This window comes from Cucurbita pepo, chromosome LG16 (genome assembly GCF_002806865.2).
Source record: "Cucurbita pepo subsp. pepo cultivar mu-cu-16 chromosome LG16, ASM280686v2, whole genome shotgun sequence".
Lineage (NCBI taxonomy): Eukaryota > Viridiplantae > Streptophyta > Magnoliopsida > Cucurbitales > Cucurbitaceae > Cucurbita > Cucurbita pepo.
Window position 1 is genome coordinate 5,583,893 of NC_036653.1, and position 24,110 is coordinate 5,608,002.

At 37.5% G+C, this 24,110-nt stretch overlaps 7 protein-coding genes across 8 annotated transcripts; 4 read left to right on the top strand and 3 right to left on the bottom strand.

Annotated features, from left to right (window-relative positions):
* Positions 1 to 1,410: 1,410 nt before the first annotated feature.
* On the bottom strand, positions 1,411 to 3,715 carry LOC111777362 (rac-like GTP-binding protein RAC2). The gene is made up of 7 exons (XM_023656913.1): positions 3,251 to 3,715; positions 3,059 to 3,146; positions 2,187 to 2,296; positions 2,037 to 2,100; positions 1,891 to 1,955; positions 1,763 to 1,828; positions 1,411 to 1,610 (listed from the first exon to the last, which is right to left on the bottom strand). Exons 1-7 carry the CDS (start codon positions 3,347 to 3,349, stop codon positions 1,512 to 1,514), a joined length of 591 nt encoding a protein of 196 aa, XP_023512681.1. The 5' UTR covers positions 3,350 to 3,715; the 3' UTR covers positions 1,411 to 1,511.
* Positions 3,716 to 5,249: 1,534 nt separating this feature from the next.
* LOC111777742 (ervatamin-B-like) lies at positions 5,250 to 6,935 on the bottom strand. The gene is made up of 2 exons (XM_023657456.1): positions 6,506 to 6,935; positions 5,250 to 6,009 (listed from the first exon to the last, which is right to left on the bottom strand). The coding sequence occupies exons 1-2, from the start codon at positions 6,933 to 6,935 to the stop codon at positions 5,420 to 5,422; spliced, it is 1,020 nt and encodes a 339-aa protein (XP_023513224.1). The 3' UTR covers positions 5,250 to 5,419.
* A 1,372-nt stretch (positions 6,936 to 8,307) lies between these two features.
* LOC111777620 (basic leucine zipper 6-like) lies at positions 8,308 to 9,781 on the top strand. 2 transcript variants are annotated; one of them, XM_023657294.1, is made up of 4 exons: positions 8,308 to 8,743; positions 8,820 to 8,910; positions 8,998 to 9,124; positions 9,481 to 9,781. In XM_023657294.1, exons 1-4 carry the CDS (start codon positions 8,469 to 8,471, stop codon positions 9,645 to 9,647), a joined length of 660 nt encoding a protein of 219 aa, XP_023513062.1. In that variant the 5' UTR covers positions 8,308 to 8,468; the 3' UTR covers positions 9,648 to 9,781. The 2 variants fall into 2 exon arrangements, with proteins under 2 accessions (XP_023513062.1, XP_023513063.1); XM_023657295.1 differs by having other exon boundaries at positions 9,490 to 9,781.
* A 2,512-nt stretch (positions 9,782 to 12,293) lies between these two features.
* On the top strand, positions 12,294 to 14,709 carry LOC111777539 (protein NRT1/ PTR FAMILY 6.4-like). Its single transcript, XM_023657183.1, has 5 exons — positions 12,294 to 12,311; positions 12,397 to 12,512; positions 12,587 to 12,804; positions 12,888 to 13,435; positions 13,550 to 14,709. Exons 1-5 carry the CDS (start codon positions 12,307 to 12,309, stop codon positions 14,433 to 14,435), a joined length of 1,773 nt encoding a protein of 590 aa, XP_023512951.1. The 5' UTR covers positions 12,294 to 12,306; the 3' UTR covers positions 14,436 to 14,709.
* A 57-nt stretch (positions 14,710 to 14,766) lies between these two features.
* Positions 14,767 to 17,141, bottom strand: LOC111777540 (50S ribosomal protein L30-like). The gene is made up of 3 exons (XM_023657184.1): positions 17,030 to 17,141; positions 15,145 to 15,355; positions 14,767 to 15,034 (listed from the first exon to the last, which is right to left on the bottom strand). Exons 2-3 carry the CDS (start codon positions 15,334 to 15,336, stop codon positions 14,900 to 14,902), a joined length of 327 nt encoding a protein of 108 aa, XP_023512952.1. The 5' UTR covers positions 15,337 to 15,355; positions 17,030 to 17,141; the 3' UTR covers positions 14,767 to 14,899.
* A 538-nt stretch (positions 17,142 to 17,679) lies between these two features.
* On the top strand, positions 17,680 to 19,495 carry LOC111777547 (glycine-rich RNA-binding protein 4, mitochondrial-like). Its single transcript, XM_023657197.1, has 4 exons — positions 17,680 to 17,873; positions 17,976 to 18,044; positions 18,896 to 19,002; positions 19,092 to 19,495. The coding sequence occupies exons 1-4, from the start codon at positions 17,708 to 17,710 to the stop codon at positions 19,203 to 19,205; spliced, it is 456 nt and encodes a 151-aa protein (XP_023512965.1). The 5' UTR covers positions 17,680 to 17,707; the 3' UTR covers positions 19,206 to 19,495.
* Positions 19,496 to 20,507: 1,012 nt separating this feature from the next.
* On the top strand, positions 20,508 to 23,914 carry LOC111777548 (plant UBX domain-containing protein 4-like). Its single transcript, XM_023657198.1, has 4 exons — positions 20,508 to 21,128; positions 21,482 to 21,755; positions 23,120 to 23,215; positions 23,312 to 23,914. The coding sequence occupies exons 1-4, from the start codon at positions 20,638 to 20,640 to the stop codon at positions 23,696 to 23,698; spliced, it is 1,248 nt and encodes a 415-aa protein (XP_023512966.1). The 5' UTR covers positions 20,508 to 20,637; the 3' UTR covers positions 23,699 to 23,914.
* The last annotated feature ends 196 nt before the right edge of the window (positions 23,915 to 24,110 follow it).

The following is a 24,110-nucleotide window of genomic DNA, read 5'->3' on the forward strand; positions in this document are numbered from 1 at the left end:
TAATAATAAATATGCCCGACTTCTAAAATATATATTAGTTAGGGAATATATCTTAAATAATCAAATTTAAACTTTATTTTATTTTATTTTCAAAATTTAGTTAGTTATATTTTCTTTATTGGTAGATATTACTTAGTATCTTGTATCTATTTAAACGCGGTGAATATAATGAAATTGAACGATTCTAATTCTATTTCTTATTATTAAATCTGTATTGTTTAGTAATAATATTTTCATATCTATTCACACTTTTGAGGGGTAGATAATTGTGTCATACTGATCATTTATTTAATTAGTTGTTTTATAATTACTCGGATATATATATATATATATATATATATTTTAAATAAATGGGAGAAAACAGAGAAAGGGAGGAGTCTGCGCAGTAAGAATTTGAACGGCGACCGTTGGAAAATGGTTAAATTTTGACGGAGTTTATTTTATTTTATTTTAATTATTTTTGAAAAATCAAATCTCCACGGCAGTTGAATGGCCATTTTTGCAAGTTGTAAATAATTGTGATTTTATTTTCATTTGGACATGGTCAACTTTGGTGACCATCAATTAATTTGGTTCATTAAATATTTTTTTTTTATAAAAATAAATAGTTCAATTTGGTATATTAAATCAATCTTTATTTTTTTTAATTACTAAACCATAAAATAAAAATGTCTTAAAAATGCATATTTGGCCTGTCCATTTGTTGTTTAATTATTAAAATTAATAAATTTAATATATATATATTACGCGTCAGTCCTCCAATTTTGAACGTGTTCACTAAGTCATTAGACATTCAACTTAGTTCCTGTAATTTTAAATTTTATGTCTAATTTAAATTCACGGATCTACTAAACACAAAATTAAAAGTTTACGACTCTATTAGTGTAATGATTCATGTCTAGGATTTGAAATTTGAATTTGATGTCTGATGGTCCCGTCATTCCAGCATGTTTTGTCTTTATTCATATGCATCTTAGAAAAATTCCTAGGAGATCACCCAACATAGAAACTATCCTCACAGACTAACACGAGTCCTTTCACCATACTTTGTCCTTACTCACATGCATCCTAGAAAAATTAGGGTCACTGACTAACACGAGTCCTTTCACCATACTTTGTCCTTACTCACATGCACCCTAGAAAAGTTAGGGGGAAGTCACTTAACATAGCGCTACTGAAAAGTAATATGCACCTTGTTGGTATAGACAGTAAATTTCATTTGCTTTACGTCTATCTTAGTAATTTTATTCTCAGGATCGCTTTCGTTCGAATGTGGTTTTGATTCATTTATGTACCTTTCTTTTACTTAATGTCATAATCATACACGAAAATTAAATTTATATTAAATAAATTAATTAACAATTACAATTCAAACATTTATAAGATTTGAGAATTTATTAGACATAAAAATGAAAAACTAATAAACAAATTCGATACTTTTGACAATTCAAGAATGAAATAGACACAGAATTAAAAGTTTGTTACAGCAGAAACACGAAATGAAATCTAACTTAAAGAAACACACATTTTCTGGCCTTTCGTCGCTTTCTCTTCGGTTTCGGTGGCTGTAGAACAACCTTGATGGCAGCATCAAACACAGCTTTGACATTCTGCAAGTTAGATCAGTTGATTCGGGTTAGTTTCGGGTTCGGGACATGGTTAAACTTCCATAGCTCAATTCAAGTTTGTAGCATCAGCCAACTCTGTCTAGCTTTCTTCAAGATCAAATATTTGTTTTCAAAACATATTGGGTTTCAATTACCTGCTGTGTTTTTGAGCTGCATTCTATGTAACCAGCTGCACCAATTGCTTTCTTCAGTTCTTCACCCTGTCAAATAAGGCCATCAACAACTTCCTCTCCCATCAGATCCATGAATATGAAAGCAATACCTGCGCTGTCGTGATCGGTACCGCACCGGGATGGCTAGTCAGAAACTGCTTATCGTCCCGTAAATCTGCAAACAAGTAACCATTTAAACATCAAATGACCCAAAATTCTGTCAGTTTTTGATGTGTTTGAACATGATTGTCATTACCATGTTTGGTTCCAACAAGAACAATTGGGACAGTCGGGGCATAATGCCGCAGCTCAGGGATCCACTGTGGAAACAAATAAGAAGCCTGATGTTGTAATAGCAATGATTTATAGTTGATTAATGAAGGGAGAGCAGATGATGGTTGTGAACCTTCTTGGAGATGTTTTCATAGCTAGCTTTGCTGATTAGAGAAAAGGCCAACAGAAACACATCTGCTCCTCTATAACTCAAAGGCCTCAGCCTGTTGTAATCTTCCTGTCCTGCATTTAGCAGATAACCCCAACAATGAATGCCTTCATATTCTTTCTTTAAACATGATTAGATACTCCATAAGTTTATTATCAAATCACCCTTGAACTTATAAGCTTCAAAGTAATAGGCTAAAGACTTCTATCAGGAGTCCCGTGTCGACTAATTAAGGGGTTGATCATGGATTTATAAGTAAGGAATACATCTCTATTGGTATGAGACCTTTGGAAAAACCAAAAGCAAAACCATGATACTCAAAGTGGACAATATCATACCAGTGTGGAGGTTCGTGATTCCTAACATGGTATCAAAGTCATGTCAATAGAATCCTGAAGTGTCGAACAACGACACAAAGAAGTTGCGAGCCTCGAAGGTGTAGTCAAGTATCAAACAAATGGTGTACTATGTTCGAAGGCTCTAGAGAAAGAGTCGAGCCTCGATTAAGCGGAGGCTGTTCGAAGGCTCCCTAAGCATTAGGGGAGACTCTGCGGTGTACTTTGTTCGAGGAGAAGATTGTTGAGAATTGTTGAGAGGAAATCCCATATTGGCTAAGGATTAAGGGGATGATCATGAAATTATACAAACAAAACCACTAGAGTTCTCAAAGTGGACAATATCATCTAACAATGAACACTCTACCAAACCAAATCATCGATCAACCAAAAAGCTAATAGGTGATAATAGGTTTGCCCAAATCGTGAAGGTCAAGGCAACCACAATCGTCACAAACAGAAACCCAAATTCAAAAGTGGATATCAAGTAAAGTTTCTCACCGGCAGTGTCCCAAAGCCCCAGGTTGACGGTGCTACCATCGACCACTACATTAGCACTGAAATTATCAAAAACGGTGGGTACATAGTCCTACAAGAATTCCCAGAAAAACAAAGTGCCCAAATCAGCTCAGCTCAAACCTTAAATCTGCGACTAAAAATGGAGAAGACAAAGAACAGAACAGAGACGCTTACAGTTGGGAAAGTGTTGCTAGTGTATGAGATAAGCATGCAAGTCTTCCCCACAGCCCCATCTCCAACAGTGACACACTTGATGAATCGAGCCGTACTCATCTCAAGAACCCCCTTATGAGTATTACCTTCAACCTTCACCAATTTCAAGTTCAACAATCTCTCAGAACATTACCCACTTCTCCGATTTTCGTTTCTCAATCTCCATTGGTGAAGAAAAAGAGGCAGAAATCGAAAGAACTATGTAAAAGCAGAGAGAAGAGGGAAGAAAATGATTTGGGGTTCGAAATTTGAATAGAAATGGAGGGGGTGGAGAAAGGCATTTAATAATCCTAACAAACTCAGAATCTGGGTTCAACTTTTGCGTTGTGGGTGTGAGTTTATGGTGTGTTCTTTTAGCCCTTCACCATTGATTGCTGCCAAATGCTTTCCGTTCCTTAAAGCTGACGCCCAAAACCCAAAAGGTAAAACACCCAAATTGAATGCGTTGGGTGATAGTGTTGGTTGGTTTTAAGTGTTACACAAGGGAGAGCTTTAAATTGATGATAATTAAGAGTTAAACCCGCAATGTATTTCCTTAATTACACCAAAAACTTTATATTAAAGTATGTCTCCAGTAGCTCAGCTGGATTGTTAGAGCTTTGTCGGATTGTTATCGAACCATGATCATTTCCTAAATTAACTAAGGTAGGACTTTTTCCCAACAATCTGAACAGGGGTTATCTGCAATTGGTGATGACATAACTAGAATATGAGTAAGGGAAATAAAGTTACACGGTAGCGCATCTGTTTTGGGTACAGAGGCGACGTATATAGGCCCGTAATGATTGAGAGGGAAATGATTGGTAATGAATATGAAATGAGAGTAGGGTTGATCGGGTTTAGTATAATAAAAAAAGAATGATTAATTAATATGGAACAAAGTTTGTTAATTGGGTCCTATTTGCATTTTTATTAAAGCAACTTTTGATAGACACGTTTACAGCTGATACCATCATTTTTATGAAGCTCAAATTTCACAACTTCATAATCATTCGCCATTGCTTTTGGGAAGGGAATCAATCCAAAGTGGAATCATAATCATTGGACGGCTGTGATTTCATTTGAGTTTAATATTATAATGAAAGTGCGTGTTCGATTAAGACATCTTTATTTAAGTGGGTCGTTCTAACATACTTGAAAATTATTTTTAACATATGTTCGATAATGAAGGAAACTTACGGATGAATTGGTAAATTATTGGTTCATTTCTAGCCTCCACGCCCTACAAGCACTAAGGGAACAATTGTTCGTTTTGGCCCGTAACGTATTACCGTCTGCCTTACATGTTCTTGTAAACAATGTTTCGTTCCCCTCTCCAACCCATATGGGATCTCACAATTAACCCTCTTTGGGGGCTAGCGTTATCTTTGACACATCGTCTAGTGTCTAGCTTGGATACCAATTGTAACAGTTCAAACTCATCGCTAACAAATATTGTCCGATTTGACCCGTTATATATCATACCATTGTGGAGAGTCGTGTTCGTCCAGTGTCTAGCCTTTTGGGGAAGCCCAAGACAAAGCCATGAGAGCTTATGCTCAACGTGTACAATATCATACCATTGTGGAGAGTCGTGTTCATCTAACAAACCCGTAATGTATTACCGTCACCTCACATGTCCTTATAAACAATGTTTCATTCCCCTCTCCAACCGATATAGGATCTATTTTCGTCTAACAGACCCGTAATGTATTACCATCAGCCTCACATGTCCTTGTAAACAATGTTTCATTCCCCTCTCCAACCAATATGAGATCTCATAATTAACCGTCCTTGGGGGCCAGCGTCATCTTTGACACATCATCTAGTGTCTAGCTTTCATATCAATAGTAACGGTTCAAGCTCATCGCTAATAAATATTGTCCGCTTTGACCCGTTATATATCTTTGTCGGTCTGGGTCAAATAAGTGAAAAACATAAGAGAGGAAGGCAAGAGAAGGGCTGTGGATTCTGTGGTTGATCTTAAAGTGTGTAAATTTATTTTATTTTGTTTGAATCCCTTCTGTTCTTTATCACAAACCCTTTAATAATTCTTATTACATCACTGCATAATCTAATCTACTGGATATGAACAAACATCTGCATATAATTTATAATCTTTAAACTTAAGTTCTTCCCTTGTAAACATGCTCAGTCTTTGATCGGGTAGCTAGCCTCCATGGCTATGCCACAGGCACCTCGCTTATCAATCGAATCACGCTTCATCCTTATGTACCCAGATTCACCCCACTCAGTCCCCCACGAGTTCTTGACAAGCCAGTAAGTATTATCCCCAACTTCCCCATACCCAACGATTGCCACTCCATGATTGAGCTGCTTCCCACAGCTACCTGAGAAGATACCACTAGAATAGAATTGAAAGTCATATCCCCCTGCATCAATGGCTACAGAAACTGGCTGATTAGCAACAGCAGCTTTCAATTTCTTCTCGTTGTTCATAGGTACTTTTTCATACCCACTTATTGTCACAGAGTGGTATCTCACTTTTTGTGTGTTGCAAAAAGCTTCAATTCCTCTGTATGGATATTCTCTCTCTGTTGTCAGCCCACTTCTCTTGATGTACTCAAACGCTTTGTTCATGAATCCGCCATCGCAGCCCTGGTTCCCTGAGATGATATCACAGTCCACAAGCTCTTGCTCTGATAAAGACTCTAACTTTCCTGTTCTTATTTTGTGGATGCCTTCCACTGCTGCTACTGCAGAGAATGCCCAGCAACTCCCTGTTTTCAAATACTTCAAAACTTGTGAGTATAGAGAAAGGGCTACTTGTTTTAACGAATGAGTTCGTTTTACGTTGGCTAATTAAGGAAATGATCATGTGGTTTATGCTCAAAGTAGACATTATCATACTACTGTGGAGGTTCGTTATTACTAACATGGTATAGAGCTATACTCTTAACTTAGCTATGTCAATAGAATCCTCAAATATCGAACAAAGTAGTTGTGAGCCTTGAAGGTGTAGTCAAAAGTGACTCAATTGTTGAACAAAAGGGTGCACTTTGTTCGAGAACTCTAGAGAAAGGAGTCGAGTCTCAATTAAGGGGAGACTGTTCGAGGACTCCATAGGCCTCAGGAGGATTGTTGGGGGAGTCCCACGTTGACTAATTTAGAGAATGATCATGGGTTTATAAGTAGAGAAAACATCTCCATTGGCACGAGACCTTTTAGGGAGTCCAAAGCATACCATTGTGGAGGTTCGTTATTCCTAACACATACCGCATTGGCCTTGATCCTTTATCGGAGTAACGGCATCTTCCATTCTCCAGTCGACATGAGTAGGCAAGCTATTAACATGTTCATATCTGAAGCATGTATCAGGCAGGCAATGAGTTTGATACCCCAAATAAGTTGTCTTAAACTCATCATTTGTGAGGTCTGCAAAGCTATTTTCAGCAAGAGTATATGAATGATTCAGTGAATTGAAGTTGTCAATGTACTGAACATTCAGCTGATAAACTGTGAATCTCCGTTCCTGCTCCTCTCTGCTCTTGTACTCTCGGCTGTGTTTATTCATCCATTTCTTGTACCTGTCTTGTAAGCCATTGGAGGGGCTGTCCGTTGCCATGGATGCCATTGAGGGTGTGCAGACAACCCAGAGAATCAGGGACGTTAAACCCATGTTCCAAATCGTTTTATATGCTTCCATGGCCCTTTTCTAATTGAGAATTGAGCTGAGTTTGTGTTCATTGTTCATATGGAGTTCTGATTATATATTGATCCATTCTCAACTGTAAAAGGATGGAGTTTTGATACTTAAGAACTTCTTGGATTCATGTGGTTTACACCTTGAAGTTTGTGTAGGGCAAGTCTGTTGTTTCATGTTACCTGCACGGCAGAGAAAGATGGCTGCCACCATGCAGCTAAGTTGTCAATCTTTTTCAAATTTCTATTATATGTTAAAACTTATCTAAATATCTTCTCACGCTAGGCTACGGTCGGTGTCGGTGTCGACCACCAAAATTCACCGACCATGACGACCACCACCTAGCATTGTTGATTGTCAATGCAAGCTACCACCACTCACTACTATTGACCCTAATACCCATTGACAACCACCTTCAACAATCAATGACTAGATGATGGTCGAAGATTGGGATTGAGGGTCGTGTTGAGGATTGTTGGGAGAGGAGTCCCACATTGGCTAATTAAGGGGAAGATCATGAATTTATAAGTAAGAAATATTATCTCCATTGGTACGAGGTTTTTTGAGAAAATAAAAAGCAAAACCATGAGAACTTAATACTCAAAATGGGCAATATTATACTATTGTGGAGAGTCTTGGTTCCTAATAAGTTGGTGACCAACGACCACTTCGACAATCACTAAAATGATCATTAGTCACCAACAATCAAGATTGGGGAGAGACCATTGACTACCAACCGGGGATTGGTGACTGACTACTTCAATGATTGGTAGTCGATGACAGGGGACAAAGACTAGCGATTGAACCTAAGAATCAAGGACCCGCAACTCACCATTGGCTACCGGGACTTTTGACCCCTTTGACGATGTTCAGTGATCACTAGTCATGGGTCTCTAGTCCCATTCGTTGATTCTCAATTTCGATTGTTAGTCATTGGTTTCCGATTTTCGATCTCGATCGCTAGTTATAGGTTGCTTGGTTACTCATGGCAGACAGCCAAAATTCTGGTTTGGCCAATAAGATGCTCAACGTGTCAAGAACAAATTGATAAACAGGGAAGAAATTGTAGCACCTCAGCTGGGAGAGAGCAACATACCCAAAAACAAGCCATGATTTAGCTCAGTAACGGTCCTAATTACAATTCAATTCACGTGGGTTCGCGTGCCTAAACTAATTGAACTGTATTCAAGTTGATATCGATGTCGATATCAATCATTGAAATTTCAATGATTGTAATGGTAATGAGACAAAGAGTGAGGGATCCCACTAAATTGCAAGTCAGAGAGGGCACGTGGTGACTGATTCCTATCCTCATTGATTATAAAATAAGCCAAAGCCAGTGGCGACTTTGCTTCGAGTCCACAACCAACTGGAGATAGCTGTCCATGTGCCATCACTGCACAATCATATCACAATCTGATACCCATCATCAAACCCTTTACTCCCCACATTTTCATCCATTTCCGCCTTATAAACCCTCTGTTACCCTCCCTTTGATTTGGGTTTCATTTTGTTTCCTACAATTTCCTCTCAATCATGCCAAATTTGCCTCCCAAATTCCCAAACTTCAACACTCCAAATCCCCCTGCACACGACGACTTCCTTTCCTTCTCGTCCCCTCGACAAAGTCTCCACCATCGGTCCGTTAGTGACTCGATCGCCTTCCTCGAAACGCCGACGATGAATCAAACCATTTTAGGCTCGGCTGCACCATCCAACAATAATGCATTTGATGCCTTTGATGAAGATGATCAGCCAACTTCTTCCGAGGCACATAACGATGGAATCACTGACTCGAAACGAGTCAAGAGGTAAATTAAGAGCGAGTCTTATACGATCTTTAAAAGGGTGTAAAAAAGTTGACATCTTTTCATGAAAAACACACAGAATCTTGGCAAACAGACAATCTGCACGAAGATCACGGGTGAGAAAGCTGCAATATATTACAGAACTGGAACAGAGTATCAGTACATTACAGGTTATTGTACATTGTAATTTAATAATTTCTGTGTGTTCATGAACTTGTTTGATTAATGTCTTAATGACATGATTATACAATGAATAGGCCGAAGTTTCAATGTTGTCACCACAAGTAGCATTTCTAGATCAACAACGACTGCTTCTAAACGTGGACAATAGTGCTTTGAAGCAAAGAATTGCCTCCCTCTCCCAAGACAACATTTTCAAAGATGGTAACAAAACAAAACAAACCCTCATTTCATTCTTTTTTCAAGTTTAACCGTTGCACGATAGAATGATAATAGATGTCTTAGTTATCGAGCAATACCCAGTATGCCGCCGCTCTTTGTTGTTGGATGAAAGTCCCACGCCGACCAATTTAAGAAATGATCATAGGTTTATAATAAAAGAATACTCTCTCCATTCGTATGAGACATTTTAGAAAGCACAAACCAAAGTCATGAGAGCTTATACTCAAAGTGGATAATATCACATCATGGTAGAGAGTCGTGTTCAACTAACCATCTTTAATTTTCAAGAAAATACGAGTATTTTTTAAATTGCGTATATATATTGAAGAATTTATAAGGATGTGCAGCCCATGAAGAAGCATTGAAGAGGGAAATAGAGAGATTAGGGCAATTATACCATCGGCAACAGAAGAATCGGAGAATGGATAGCAATGGGCCGTCGCCGGTAGCAGCCAACGAACCCATATCTCCGGGAGATAAAAACCAGAGGCTTCTCTATGTTTGAGACCAACTTTTTTACCTTTGCATTTTTTGTCGGATAACATGTTGAGTCAAAACTCAGCAGTCAAATGTTCAATCAACCAACTTTACTGCAGTAAATATTTGTTCAAAGGATTCCATCATTTTGACTTAGAGTCAGTTCGTTCGGTTGGAGCAAATCTTAAACGACAATATGTGAGAGTCGAGATTCGAATGGTAAAAATAGTGAAAATGAAAATTGTGATTATTTCAATTTAATCTTTATAATAGCGAGTCGATTAAGCAATCATGACACAAACATTTTACCATTAAAAAATATTATAAATTTAGTCTCTAAATTTTTAATTTGACTATTATTTATAAATTTAAAATAGATTTTGAGCTAAATTTTTAAGCTAACCCACTAAAAGAAAAAATGATTATAATATTATCTATTCCCTTATATTATTTGTCTTTATTTATTTATTTATTATTTATTTTTATTTTTAATGTTATGTTCATATTTGTGGTTTCTTGACGTGAAGGAGTTGCTAGAGGTTGATTGCTCACATGGGTAAGCCATTGCAAATATGTATTTTTTTTTTTAAGAATTCAATTTATAGTTTAAATTTATATATTTGTTCATCTGAAATGGACGTTTCTTTCAATGATCCATCGTTGCTTGTCGTTTTCGTCTATAAAATTTCTCACTATCGACCTTCTTGGAATCTCTTCCTATATTTAGACGAGGAACAATTCGTTCGAATCTTTACAACGAGGAATGGGGAAGTTTTGTTTCTTATTCTAGCAAACAATTCCTCGTCTAGATTCGTAAACGACTTTCCATAAATGCAAGTGAAAAGTAATACAACCAATAAGGAATAAGGCCTCGTGTAACAACAGTGATGACACTAGCTAACAAGGAGTGAGATGACGGGCAACATTTATCACGAAGAGAAAAACGATAAAAGGAGGAATTGTTTTAATTAACATCAACTCGAGAATTCAATCATAAAAATTATATTTGGTTAAATATTTTTTGAGTTACATTTTTTATTTTTAAAAATTTGATAATGATATGAGTGGGGTAAGGTAAAGCAAGAGGGAAAAAATGACAAGAAATTGAAATTACAATGTTTTGTTTTTTTAATTATGATCAAATAATAAATGAACTTATTTTGTCTCATCCACCATGTTACACTAGTGTCCAAGATTTGGCACATCTCAACTCAATAAAAAGGAAAAGTTATTTGGTTCCTAATCTCAACTACTTTTTATTTATCATCGTTTTTCAATCGAGATCTGATTTCTAAATCTGTTATCCAACACTGTAAAAACGCTAAGAAGCATAAAATAATATCGAATCTCTTCTTATTAAATCTCTATTTTCAAGCATAAAAACGACAGTGAGGCTGACAGTAGTATATAACGGACTAATGTGGACAATTTTAAGTGGGGTTGGACTGTTATAAATAGTATAAAAGCCAGCACGGGGGCAATGTGTCAACGAGGATGCTGGCCTCCAAGGAGTGGATTGTGAGATCTCAGAACATTCCTGTGTGAAAACCTCTCAAAACCTCTCCCTTTTTTAAAATCGTAAATCTGAAGACGATACGTAACGAGTCAAAGTGGATAATATCTGTTAGTGATAGGCTGTGAAAAACAACCCATATACAAAAAGTTAATGTAGCCATAATTTACGAGTGAGTACCTACCCCATTATGAATCAATCATAGTTCAATAAAGGAAACTAATTTGGAGCAATTATATAATCCAAGGCATGTGGAAAACCAAACAAAATATCGAAGCTTTTTGATTCACTCATTCATTTGAGCCTAATTACACTGTGGCCATTTTATACGACCTGCCAAAGAAAAGCCTGCCTATGTCTGCACGGCTCTTTCTATTACACCAGTATATGTTGCTGTCTGAATTCCTCTTGTCTTTTCCATCAAACACTTCTCTTTTCTCTTTACCTTTTTATCTTTCAAGAGGATTCTCAAAGAGATGAAGTGCCTTGAGATATTGGGAGGCTGCAACTTGGAAAAAGTTCATCTCCTTTTTGAGTCATAAATGAGCAATATATAGCAGCAAATTCACTCAAACAAGAAGAATCTGATATCAAAACTTGACGATGGAATTTCATGGTTTATGGGGAAGAACAGGATATGAATCACAATATTGAAAAGAGTCATGCATATCTTATCCACAACTTGAAGAACTGAATCAAAAGAAAAGTGTATTTGCATTTTGCTATCAATTTTGAAGCTAAGTCTCTATTGATTTGCATTAGTGGTGTCAGATAAACCCAATTGAAACGCATGAACTATAATAGTTTGAAGAAATAAAAGAAGATAAGTATGTGGATTGTATTGACGGGGAGGAAGAAAAGCAAGTCATTTTCCAGCATTTGGTTCAGTTTTATGTGGCTACAGGCACCACTACCACAAAAATGTAACTTGGCAAAACTCCAAACGAGTTACACATGCTGTCAAAGCAACCTGTATAAACCACAAGCTCATTTAGTTTCAATCCTATCTCTTTCTCTGTCCTAATTCCAATCATACACTAACTTTTTGCCTTCCAATAAATCGTGAGTCTAAGCACAACTGCAGCACACAAACAATTCATCTTCTTTCTCTCTCTCTCTCTCTCTCTCTCTCTCTCTTTCTCTCTAGCAGAGAGGAAAAAACAAGCAAAAAACAATGGTAACTTGTTTGTGGAGAAACTCCTTAGTTCCTATTGGCTATGAATGACTTCTTTAATGGTTAAAATCTTCCTTGTTTTCAACAGGTTCTGGTATCTAAGCATGGGAGTGGAGAAGGAGAAGAAGATGCTGCAGTGGATTTTTGGGGAAACCCAGTGGACAAATCAAAAACTGGAGGATGGCTTGCTGCAGGGCTCATCTTAGGTGCTTAATTTTTTCTTTAGTTTTCACAGACCAAGAGTCTAAATCTATCAATTCTAATGCCCAAAATGATGCAGGAACTGAGCTCTCTGAAAGGATATGTGTGATGGGGATATCAATGAACTTAGTGACATATTTAGTTGGGGATTTGCATCTCTCTTCAGCTAAATCTGCAACTATTGTGACTAATTTTCTTGGTGCCCTTAATCTTCTTGGCCTTCTTGGTGGGTTCTTAGCAGATGCCAAGTTGGGACGTTATCTAACTGTTGCAACTTTTGCTTCCATAACTGCTGTGGTAAGTTATGAGCCATTAAGAATGATTTCAGCAAAGAAATTTCTAGTTCAGAATTTAGCCTAAGCCTTGCTGGTTTTTTGCAGGGTGTTATTTTGTTGACATTGGCCACAACCATCCCTGGCATGCGACCCCCTCATTGTGATGACTCCAGAAGGCAACTTCATCAATGCATTGAAGCTAATGGTGGGCAACTTGCCATGCTCTATGCAGCACTTTATACTATAGCACTCGGCGGAGGGGGGATAAAATCGAACGTTTCAGGATTTGGGTCCGACCAATTCGATGTCAATGATCCTAAGGAGGAGAAGGCCATGATATTCTTCTTCAATAGGTTCTACTTTGCCATAAGCATTGGATCCTTGTTTGCTGTCATTGTGTTGGTTTATGTACAAGACAATGTTGGGAGAGGCTGGGGATATGGAATCTCTGGAGGGACCATGGTGATTGCTGTGATTGTACTGCTTTGTGGGACAACCTTTTACAGGTTTAAGAAGCCTAGAGGAAGTCCTCTAACAGTGATATGGAGGGTGGCTCTTTTGGCTTGGAAGAAGAGAAGTCTCCCTCTCCCATCTCATCCCAGCTTCTTAAATGACTACCAAAATGCCAAGGTTCCTTACACCTACAGGTTCAAGTAAGTGTTTTTCAGATCTATCATCACACTTAGTTTTTTTTTTTTTTTTGTTTTTCCCCATTTTTTTCCTCTTTGTTGTAAAGAAAACGGTGTTAATGAAAAGGTGAATATCAGGTGTCTTGACAAGGCTGCAATTCTGGACGAGTATGTTGCCAACGATCGAAACAGAAACGATCCATGGATTGTCTCGACCGTGACTGAAGTTGAAGAAGTGAAAATGGTGCTGAAGCTTTTACCTATTTGGTCCACTGGCATCCTCTTTTGGACGATCTACTCTCAGATGACTACGTTCACGGTAGAGCAAGCATCATTTATGGGTAGAAAAGTTGGTAGTTTTGAGATTCCTCCTGGTTCTATGTCAGCCTTTCTATTCATCGCCATCCTTCTCGTCACTTCCTTGAACGAGAAACTATTCATACCAATTGCACGGAAGCTGACTCACAATGCCCAAGGTCTCACAAGCCTTCAGAGGATTGGAATTGGACTTGTTTTCTCAATTTTTGGCATGGTGGCTGCTGGAGTTGTTGAGAAAGAGAGGAGGACATTAGCTTTGGGACAACGTACTCTAAGTGCTTTCTGGTTAATACCTCAGTTCTTCTTGATTGGTGCTGGAGAGGCATTTACATATGTTGGACAACTCGAGTTTTTTATCAGAGAAGCACCAGAACGAATGAAATCCATGAGCACAGGGCTTTTTCTTAGCACTCTTTCCATGGGATTCTTCGTTAGTAGCTTGTTGGTAACAATCGTGGATAAAGTAACCAACAAGCAATGGCTGAGAAGTAATTTGAACAAGGGAAACTTGAACTACTTCTATTGGCTACTTGCAGTGTTGGGGCTGCTAAACTTTTTCTTCTTTCTAGTCCTAGCCCGGAAACATCAGTATAAAGACCAGCATTACTTCAACTCTAAAGACAACAATGAGGAGCTCAAGAGTTCTAATGACTTGGTAGCACTTGAAGTGGAAGGGCCAATAAGCATAAAGGCAACAGAAAGTTAAGAGTGTGTGTTTCAAGGTGTCCCATGTATAAGTTTAAAAATCCTGCATCTACGTTTGAATATCTCAAAACCTGTAGCTACAACCATCCTATGCTTTCAGCATCAATGGCAGATAAGCCACTGCCATTTTGTCTTCCCCTAGGTTCTATATGATCTAAACCATTCAGCATATTTCAAATAATGTTTTCCAGTGCAAACCGGCACTCATTTATGTAAACATCCATGTCTCATAGCAGGCTTCTTACTGAAAGTAGAATCCTCAAATGATTTTGATAGGCATCATTTTCAAACAGGCAACTATTCCAATAAATTATTTTAGCTAGCAACTAGACTCAGCAAGATGTATAGGGTATAAAAGCCTTGATTATCAAATAATTCCAGAAAAGTACACTGCTCAAATATAATCCTTCTCACATCGTCCCGATAAATGAGAAGTAGACCTGATATCTAACAGCAATGCATGTTTCAAGAGGCAGATGCAGAACTTGGAGCAGGAAGGTGATTTACAACTAATGGAGGTCGGAGGGCTACATGCTGTTCCACCTTCTGTTTACGAGCTTTATACATTTCTTCTGTTTCAACCACTACTAATCGCTTTACCTATAATAAAATTGAGCAAAACAACGAAAAGGGATCATGGCATTCAGTCACCATGAGGTTGTTCTGTAGTGTGTGCATGTGCGCAGTAGAGAATAAGTATAAAAAGCAACCTGTTGAAGCATTCCCCTAACAGTTGGTGTGTTCCAGCGCATGACAGTTCGGTTGCACTTTCGGAGCCGCAATGCCTCTAATGTACGTCGGTGAAGCCTCCTTGTTCCTGGCATGCCTCTCACTAATGTGATATAAAGATTAGGACTCCATGCAATTGGGACATTGGCTTTGAAGGCCTTGAAGGCATTCATGTCAAAGATCTCCAAAAATCTACAAAACAAAATAATGATCAAGAAATAGATTTCTCTGCGAGCATATCAACAATCTCAGCTAAGCATCTCAACAAAATCTTCTAATTTGTTGGGCGGGAAAACTTCTGCAGTTCACAAACTTTCAATTAAACAAAAGATCATCTTCAATAGATTGAAAGCTACCAATGCTCTAGTTGCACAAGAAAACATGAAAAGAAATAGATGATAGCTTAAAGTAGAAACCACATCCACGCCACAATTCGTCATCTCAAATAGTTATACTTCATCTTTATATCGACATAGGGCTTTCAATAAAGTCTTCTACAATGTTCAAAAAATTAAAACGGTAGAACTGCATGCTTGGAAGCAAAACCATTTCAATATAGCATTTCAACTACATCATCTTCATCAATCTGGAGCTTGAAATTTACATAAGATTTTTCATAGACACAGCATTCAGTCTTAAAAGGAACATTAAAAAAAGGTGAAAGCGCATGCTAAGAAGCAAAAAACTTCCAATGCAGAACGGATAAGGAGGAGATCTGTAAGCTTGATAGCATTGTGATAGAACTAATGCTGGGACGTGCATAGTTCAAAAAAGCCACAAACTGAAAACCATGATGATCAGCTTGCCAAATGTGCTAACTGAACCAAACTCTTTGTCAATTTAAAACCAGTTTTACAAATTCAATTTGGTTCGATTAAGAACTTTCTGATATGAATCACCAAGGACCTCAAATTATTATTCATACTTCATCCAATAACTTTGATGTAATTTTATCCATTTATGACATATTAAGTAGGGTTATTTTTAGTCATTGTCTATGTTCTATAATGTGGCATGTATTCAGGGTTTTGGGAGACAATCTAAGGCCTGACGATTAGGTTGTACAAAACAGATAATGATGAATCGAGTTTTAACCTTTGTGCTTCTTTCAAGTTTAGCCAACAAGAGAACTTCATGAATTTTGCAATTCATGTGTCGAGTTGCACAACAAGAACATTCAAGTAGGATTTATCATCCTATCTAGTGGAGTGTTCAATTCTTCGGCCAAGGAACTTGTTCTTTATCACAAGAGGAAGATCGTAAGGAAATCCGTTTCTAACTCAATCCTTAGGGTTAAAATAGAATCGTTTCTAACTCAATCCTTAAGGCAATCCGTCTCTAATTCCAATTCATTACGATTTTCATATCACTTTCATTATATCTCATTCCCAGCATTGAATTAAATCCTAGTTCAGGAATAACGTAATATTCAAACGAAAACATTCATAAACCAAAAAAAACAGACAGGACATTCGAAGCATCAATTTTGCAGCCACCCATTACAAGATACCAAATTTTGATTTACTAAATATTTTCACATTCTAAAGAACAGTAATACACATGATTATCACGAAACTGGAATCTCCACATCATGAAAGGCCACTGAAAGTCTGAAAAACAGACGAAAAGTGAGGGGGGAGGGGGGGAATTAAAGATATATCCTGAGAATAGTATGGAAACCCATCAATCTTAATGAACTTAAACTAAATAGCATCCTAATAAACCAACTAGTACAAAGACAATCAATTTTTCCTAATACAGAATGAAAATTAACCGCCCCAAGTAAAGTAGATAGCAGAAAAAACAAGAACAGAAGATAAGGCGGGAAGAAAGCATAAATCAAGAATGTGGAGAATCCAATATTACCAGTTCGAGGAGAAGAAAGGAGAGGAATCAAGGGAAGCGACTGATAGCTGCCGATGTTGAGCCTCAAGCTCGAGTCTGAGAGACGAGACTAAAATATCGAGGGAAAGAGAGAGCTGAGAAACGGCGTCGGATAGCTAACTTATTAATTATTATTTTTATTTATTTATTTTCTTTCAATGAATTTCTTTCTCAAAAAAATAATTATAAAATTTTAAAAGAACCAACATTTTTTACCTTTATAAAAAAAAATTAATTTGGTTAATAATCGGACGAAAATTATTTATTAATGTTAGATGATGAAAGTCACACATTAAATAATTAAGAAATGATCATGAATTTATAATAAAATAATACTCTCTCCATTTGGAATGAGACTTTTTGGAGAAACACAGAACGAAACCACAAGAACTTATGTTTAGAGTTGACAATATCAGCAAAGTCACAAGAATTTATGTTCAAAGTGGATAATATTATACCAGTGTGGAGAGTCGTGTTCGTCTAATCAATAATACCTCATAATATTTTAAAATTTGTTAATGTTAGTTGATAAATATTTTTAATGAAAATTTATGAATATTTTTTATATTTTTATTAATTTAGATTTTTAAATTGGATGTTTTTTATATGTGATTTTTGTAGCAGGATTTTAGCTCCCATCGCGAATTGGATCAATAACCAATGATGAGCAACACGAACACCTTGATGCCGCTTTTTAGAAGAGCACTCACCAATATTCAAACCCCAGTTCTGAGCTTTCGTTGCTTCTGTTCTCAATCCTCCTCCTCCTCCTCCTCAGCTCCCTCGTCTTCTCCTTCTGCGCCAAACAACAAGCTCTTTGTTGCAGGTTCGTTTCTCTTTCGCAATCCCGTCACACAGATGCTGCCCCAACATGATTCAAATGGTTTATGCATTGAATTTGATCTTGTTTTTTTCCTGCCGCTTCCAGGTTTGTCTTGGTCATTGGACGAGAGATCCTTGAAAGATGCGTTTTCTTCCTATGGAGAGGTTACTGAAGGTAATCGTGAATGTAGAGTTTAAGCCCTTGATGTATGAGGTGTAGTCTACATGTTCGACGAAATGTCTAGTCGATTTCAGACCTCAGTTCATGATGTGTGCCTCTGGGTTGAAGCTTTTTGCTTCATTTCCATTCATAATTCCAATGATTTTTTAGGAAAAAAGTTGTTTCATTGAAGTTTCCTGTTTTACTATGCTTCTATGATTTTCTTGGAATATTGAGACAGCAAGACAATGAGAAATTTAGAGATTGGAAATTCTGCATGAAGAACTGTGAAGTACAACGAATTTGAGAGGTGGGAAATTAAAATTTATGTTTGAGCTGAAAGAAATTTGATGGCCATTAGTGATCACTCTGGAACTTCTCCAGCAAAATAGCTTATGGACATGGAGTTCATTTGGTATAGTTTAGATGAAATTGAATGGTGGCTGTGAAAAATCAATGGTGAGCATTGTAGAAACCTTGAAGCCCATTGGTTATCGCTCTGAAACTTCTCCAGAAATTAGCCTATGGAATTCAATTGATATAGTTAGGATGAAATTCAATAGCCACTGAGAAACTTCATTAATCATCACTAAAGGAACTTTCATATCCATTGCTGATCACTCTCAAACTTCATCAGCAAATTGCTTATTAAGTTGAGTTCAAGCATGTTTGGGAGTGATTTGAAATGCGTAAATTTATCATTTCTTTCATTTTCAGATGCTTTTAATCCTTCAAAATCAATTTTGATAGCATAAAACGTGTTAGGAGTGATTTTGAACCTGAAAAATGTGTTTTTAACCATTTCAAAATCACACTCTAACAAGCCTTTCTGTTGAGATTTGAATGTTTATATACTCTCTTGACAGTCAGGATAATGTATGATAAAGACTCAGGTCGATCCAGAGGCTTCGGATTTGTGAACTTCACAAATGAAGACGATGCACAAACTGCAAAAGATGCAATGGATGGAAAGGCAAGTCACTATTTAATAAGAAGTTGTTTGACAATGTTTAATCTAACATCCTAAATTAGTCAAAATGATAGTCATCCCGTCACTTTCAGGCACTATTAGGGCGGCCGTTACGAATAAGCTTTGCCCTCGACAAGGTCCGTGGCGGACCTGTTGTCGTTCCTCGACTTTCAAACATCAACAACGTGTTTGGCCGAAGATCTTGAAGCTCTTGGTATTTCATCTTCATCTACCTGGAGCATGAATATGTAAGCTTGAACTGTTCAATTCCTACTTCATAATCTGAATCTTGACTTGGTTCTGGAGGTGAATGCTAGACAGGTGTGGGAACCAATAGTATGAAGAACCTTAATTTAGGATTGTTTAATTAGATATTTCCAGTCTATTTGTTCAGAAATCTTGTTTTCCATCTTAATAGTATCCTTGTCCAGTACATTAGATCTATTTGCTTGATTTTTTTATTGGAGTTTGCATTCAAGCACAATTTTAGTTCTGATAAGATTCTAGTGGCATTTTCATAGATTTTTTTTTTATCAGGAAAGGAGAACTATTTTTCACATTCAATAGCCCACAATTAATTGAATTAGTTGATTTAATAGTTCTAATATTATTGAGTTTTATGAACTTGAATAATTACATTGATGGGAGCAAATTTGACTCTTTGTTTTAAAAATGTCATTACTCTTTGAATTTTTGACATTTTATTAATGTTCAAAATTACCATAAGAGTGAAAAGTCGGTGACCTAAAACGATATGATTCATCATGTAGAGTGTTTAGGTATGATTTGGATTCCAAATTATTGTCAAATGTTTTACATCCTAATTTTTACTCCAACATTTTTTATTAATTTTTTGCATGCTAGAGTTTTTTTTTTTTTGAATGCTTAATTAAATTTTTGTTTTAGTTGTAGTTTTCAAACTCAAAAGGGAGGAAAATAGGAAAATATTGTAAATTTAGAAAGAAAATGAGTCTTTTTTTTAAGTAGGTAAATTTTATGGTTTTTTTTTTTTTTTTTTTTTTTTTTTTTTTTTTTTTTTTTTNCATTAAATTTAGGTTAAATGAATAAAACTCAAAATACCGTTAAACTTTAGAAAAAGAAATTAAAAATTATCGGAACCTAGCTAGTTATATATTTTTTAACTTTCAAATTTTTTTGAAAATACTACTAAATTCTCGAAAGTTATATTAATACACTTGAATTTTTTTTAAAACGTCAACATTAATACTACATTTTTAAAATAGTAAAGAACTTTACCAAATAATATTAAAAATGGAGAAAATTTATAGGACACCAAAACCTATTTTTAAATTTTTTTTTTTTTATTTTTTTTTTTTAATAAAGATTAGTGGGGAGTAGGATGGAAAGGAATAGGACAACGCCGGGCGAAAACGCCACCGTTTCAACGACGCACAGATTAGGGTGGGCCAGTAGGAGGTGGGTGTGTTTAGTTAAACGCCGTCGTTTGGGTGACTTGTACGGAGGAGATATTTTTTAATATTGGAAAAAGAATGGATGCAGATTTGGCAATTGGGCATGGAACCTTGCCGAAACTCCAAGCCATCATCATCATCATCACACTATCTCAGATCAGAAGGAAACCAATTTGTTTGAGTTGAAGCCACCGAAAAATCCACCATGGAAACCGAAGCTCAACACTCGAATCCTCAAAATGATGCAGCTGCAAATGATGCGTTCATCAATTCTTTCATCGAGATCACTTCCTCTTCCAAAGAGGAAGCCCTTTTCTTCTTAGAGAGCCACAATTGGGACCTCGACGCCGCCGTTTCCACCTTCTTGGATAACCATGCCGCCGATGCCGTCGACACCGTCGATGCCACTGCCACTGCCACCGTCACTCGCCCAGTTCCACCGCCCGATTCGCCTGGATTTTCTCCTTCTATGTCGCCATCGCGTTCTCGCTCGCCTTCCCCGCCTGCTTCTCGTGCTCCCTACGAGCTCCGTTCGAGGAGAGCTAGAGGTGAAGCGAAGAAGAAGGTCGACAATAGGGCTTCTGGGAGCAGGACGCATCGCATCCGCACCCTTTCTGACCTTAACCGGCCGGCGGAGGACGACTCGGATAGCGACTCTGATGAGTTTCAAGAGTATTACACTGGTGGTGAGAAGAGGTAGGTTTGATTTTTTATTCATCAAGATTTACTCTAATTGACTTCTGAGAAAATGTGGGATAATCGAGAGGGGGATGTAAATTTTCCTTTCTTGATGGTTGCATTAGGCACACGTTTGGAATTTGGATTGAAGGAGCTCATTGGACTCCCGGTTCTGGAATTTTCCAATATGTTGTTTGATTTTTTCTTCGCCTTCTAATATTCATGATGGTTGATCTAGCCAGATTTGTTCATGTCATCGATTTTCCGATTCGCAGTGTTCTCTTGGAACACGATTTCGTATCTTCAGTTGCTTACATTTTGGAATAGTTTGTTGACATTGCTTAATGATCTTATTTTGCTTTCACTGGCAGTGGAATGCTTGTCCAAGATCCTGCCAAAGGTAATTCTGTCGATGCAATCTTTGATCGAGCCAGACAATCAGCAGTGGATGCACCTATTGAACCATCTTCAGGTTCTAAAAGCTTTACTGGAACTGCAAGATTGCTCTCTGGTGAGACGGTGCCATCAATTCCTCGGCACCCTGAGGCTATCACGCACACCGTCACCTTTTGGAGGAATGGATTCTCTGTTGATGATGGTCCTTTACTGAGGTTGGATGATCCTGAAAATGCATCTTTTTTAGAGGTAACAGTATTCATAAACCCCATTTTTGTATTGTTCTTGGTTCCCAAAGTTAAGTTTCTCTTAAAGGGTCTTTGAGCTTGCAACTTGTCTGAAGGTGACATGCTGCCGCCTAAGATGTTAAGTTTCTTTTAATGATGCCGATGGACGCCATTTGATATGGCTTTTCATAACTTCAATAATTCTTATAGATGAAATGACTTCAAACTTTCCCAGTCGTGGATAACCTGCTAGGTTCATTTGTTATCGATACTGATAAATGTTAGGAATCACGAACCTCCACAATGGTATGATATTGTCCACTTTGAACATAAACTCTCGTAGCTTTACTTTTGGTTTCCCAATAGAGATGTATTCCTTACTTATAAACTCATGATCATCCTCTTAATTAGCCAATGTGAGACCCCACCAACAATCTCAACAATTCTCCCTTTGAACAACGTATACCATAGAGCCTCCCCTGAGGCTTATGGAGCCCTCGAACAACCTCCCCTTAATTGAGGCTTGACTCCTTTCTCTGGAGCCTTCAAACAAAGTACACCCTTTGTTCGACAATTGAGTCACTTTTTTACTGCATCTTCGAGGCTCACGACTTCTTTGTTCGATATTTGAGGATTTTATTGACATGGTTAAGTTAAAGGCATGACTTTGATACCATGTTAGGAATCACAAACCTCCACAATGGTATGATATTGTCCACTTTGACAATAGAGATATATTCCTTACTTATTATAAACCCACGATCATCTTCTTAATCAGCCAATGTGGGACTCCCCACGAACAATCCTCAACAATCCTCCCCTTGAACCAAGTATACCATAAAACCTCCCCTAATGCCTATGGAGCCCTCGAACAGCCTCCCATTCGTTGAGGCTCGACTCCTTTCTTTGGAGCCCTCGAACAAAGTACACTCTTTGTTCGACAATTGAGTCATTTTTTTACTACTTCTTCGAAGCTCCCAATTTCTTTGTTTGATATTTAAGGATTTCATTGACATGGTTAAACCAAAGGCATGACTCTAATACCATGTTAGGAATCACGAACCTCCACAGTGGTATGATATTGTCCACTTTGAGTATAGCTCTACTTTTGGTTTCTCCAAAATGTCTCGTACCAATAGAAATGTATTCTTTACTTATAAACCCATGATATCTCCTTAATTTTATGGATGTGGGACTCCCCGCCAACAATCCTCAACAACAAACTAAGTTGGTCTTGTTAGGCTTGAAATTAGTTGGCTTTACTCTCTCAAGTTTTGTCTATGGAATTGAGATCCAAGATCCAAGTTTGTTAGATTTTCTTTTCACTGTTAATTATATTACTTGTGACGGATGTTTATATCTGATAACATGTGTATATTATGGCAGAGTATTAGAAGGTCAGAGTGCCCTGCCGAGCTTGAACCAGCAGATAGGAGGACTTCTGTCCACGTTAACCTTGTCAGAAGGGAGGAAGACTACCCAGTACGTTGATATATCTCTCTTTCAGCAACCTATTTTTCTGTACATCAGCATTCCATCTGACTCTTATTGTTCCCATGTCATCTCCTACCGATACAGGAACCCGTGAAGCGCCGCAACGCTCCATTCCAAGGCATCGGGAGAACATTAGCTAGTGACTCGCCGAACTCGGTTGCTCCTGAGCTGACTTCTGCTGCTACTTCACTGAATGTTGCTCCGTCCCCATCAACAGGTTTGGTGGTAGACGACTCATTGCCAATAACTTCTCTTCAGCTAAGGTTGGCAGACGGAACACGAATGGTGTCGCGTTTCAATCACCACCATACGATCAGGGACATTCGTGGATTCATTGATGCATCAAGGCCTACTGGTGCAAGAAATTACCAACTCCAGACGATGGGTTTCCCTCCCAAACAGTTGGCTGAATTGGATCAAACTATAGAACAAGCTGGAATAGCCAATTCTGTTGTGATTCAGAAGTTCTAAGTTAGCAGACATTGCTGAAACTCATTCGACAGCAAAGGTTAGCAGACATTGATACCAAGTTTTTTCCATCCTATGTCTTATTTGGGTTTTGATATAGCTATGTTTATGTACAAGTTTGCTTTGACAAGTGGCCTAGTTTCCATTTTAGGCGAATTATCATGTTATGATAGTAAAGTTTTATTCCGTTAACAAGAATGGTTCTATAAATTATTTCCATCTCTTCATAGCTTCAAGCATATGATATAGTTGAGTGAGTAAGAGAAAGTGAGATCTTGAGGTTTGCTTTGGTCATATTCATCTTGCGCGCGCTCACTAGATGTATCTATATCCATCGGTATCTTGTCATGTTATGTGTATATCACTTCACAATAGGCGTGAGAGAGAATGTGAGTGAATGATTGAAAAACATAGT

What these genes read in the sequence shown, in the direction of transcription:
- LOC111777362 (XM_023656913.1), bottom strand. Translation starts at nt 3,349, where the DNA reads ATGAGTACGGCTCGATTCATCAAGTGTGTCACTGTTGGAGATGGGGCT. An exon ending in ATGAAAACATCTCCAAGAAG is followed by an intron (nt 2,101 to 2,186) that starts GTTCACAACCAT and finishes TTGTTTCCACAG; the next exon opens with TGGATCCCTGAGCTGCGGCA. An exon ending in GCAGCTCAAAAACACAGCAG is followed by an intron (nt 1,611 to 1,762) that starts GTAATTGAAACC and finishes TCTAACTTGCAG; the next exon opens with AATGTCAAAGCTGTGTTTGA.
- LOC111777742 (XM_023657456.1), bottom strand. Translation starts at nt 6,935, where the DNA reads ATGGAAGCATATAAAACGATTTGGAACATGGGTTTAACGTCCCTGATT. An exon ending in AAAGGATCAAGGCCAATGCG is followed by an intron (nt 6,010 to 6,505) that starts GTATGTGTTAGG and finishes ATTTGAAAACAG; the next exon opens with GGAGTTGCTGGGCATTCTCT.
- LOC111777620 (XM_023657294.1), top strand. Translation starts at nt 8,469, where the DNA reads ATGCCAAATTTGCCTCCCAAATTCCCAAACTTCAACACTCCAAATCCC. An exon ending in GACTCGAAACGAGTCAAGAG is followed by an intron (nt 8,744 to 8,819) that starts GTAAATTAAGAG and finishes AAAAACACACAG; the next exon opens with AATCTTGGCAAACAGACAAT. An exon ending in AGACAACATTTTCAAAGATG is followed by an intron (nt 9,125 to 9,480) that starts GTAACAAAACAA and finishes AGAATTTATAAG; the next exon opens with GATGTGCAGCCCATGAAGAA.
- LOC111777539 (XM_023657183.1), top strand. An exon ending in TGCTGCAGGGCTCATCTTAG is followed by an intron (nt 12,513 to 12,586) that starts GTGCTTAATTTT and finishes AAAATGATGCAG; the next exon opens with GAACTGAGCTCTCTGAAAGG. An exon ending in TTGCTTCCATAACTGCTGTG is followed by an intron (nt 12,805 to 12,887) that starts GTAAGTTATGAG and finishes GGTTTTTTGCAG; the next exon opens with GGTGTTATTTTGTTGACATT.
- LOC111777540 (XM_023657184.1), bottom strand. Translation starts at nt 15,336, where the DNA reads ATGAATGCCTTCAAGGCCTTCAAAGCCAATGTCCCAATTGCATGGAGT. An exon ending in TTAGGGGAATGCTTCAACAG is followed by an intron (nt 15,035 to 15,144) that starts GTTGCTTTTTAT and finishes ATTTTATTATAG; the next exon opens with GTAAAGCGATTAGTAGTGGT.
- LOC111777547 (XM_023657197.1), top strand. Translation starts at nt 17,708, where the DNA reads ATGATGAGCAACACGAACACCTTGATGCCGCTTTTTAGAAGAGCACTC. An exon ending in CAACAAGCTCTTTGTTGCAG is followed by an intron (nt 17,874 to 17,975) that starts GTTCGTTTCTCT and finishes TGCCGCTTCCAG; the next exon opens with GTTTGTCTTGGTCATTGGAC. An exon ending in AAGATGCAATGGATGGAAAG is followed by an intron (nt 19,003 to 19,091) that starts GCAAGTCACTAT and finishes CGTCACTTTCAG; the next exon opens with GCACTATTAGGGCGGCCGTT.
- LOC111777548 (XM_023657198.1), top strand. Translation starts at nt 20,638, where the DNA reads ATGGAAACCGAAGCTCAACACTCGAATCCTCAAAATGATGCAGCTGCA. An exon ending in AAAATGCATCTTTTTTAGAG is followed by an intron (nt 21,756 to 23,119) that starts GTAACAGTATTC and finishes ATATTATGGCAG; the next exon opens with AGTATTAGAAGGTCAGAGTG. An exon ending in GAAGGGAGGAAGACTACCCA is followed by an intron (nt 23,216 to 23,311) that starts GTACGTTGATAT and finishes CTACCGATACAG; the next exon opens with GAACCCGTGAAGCGCCGCAA.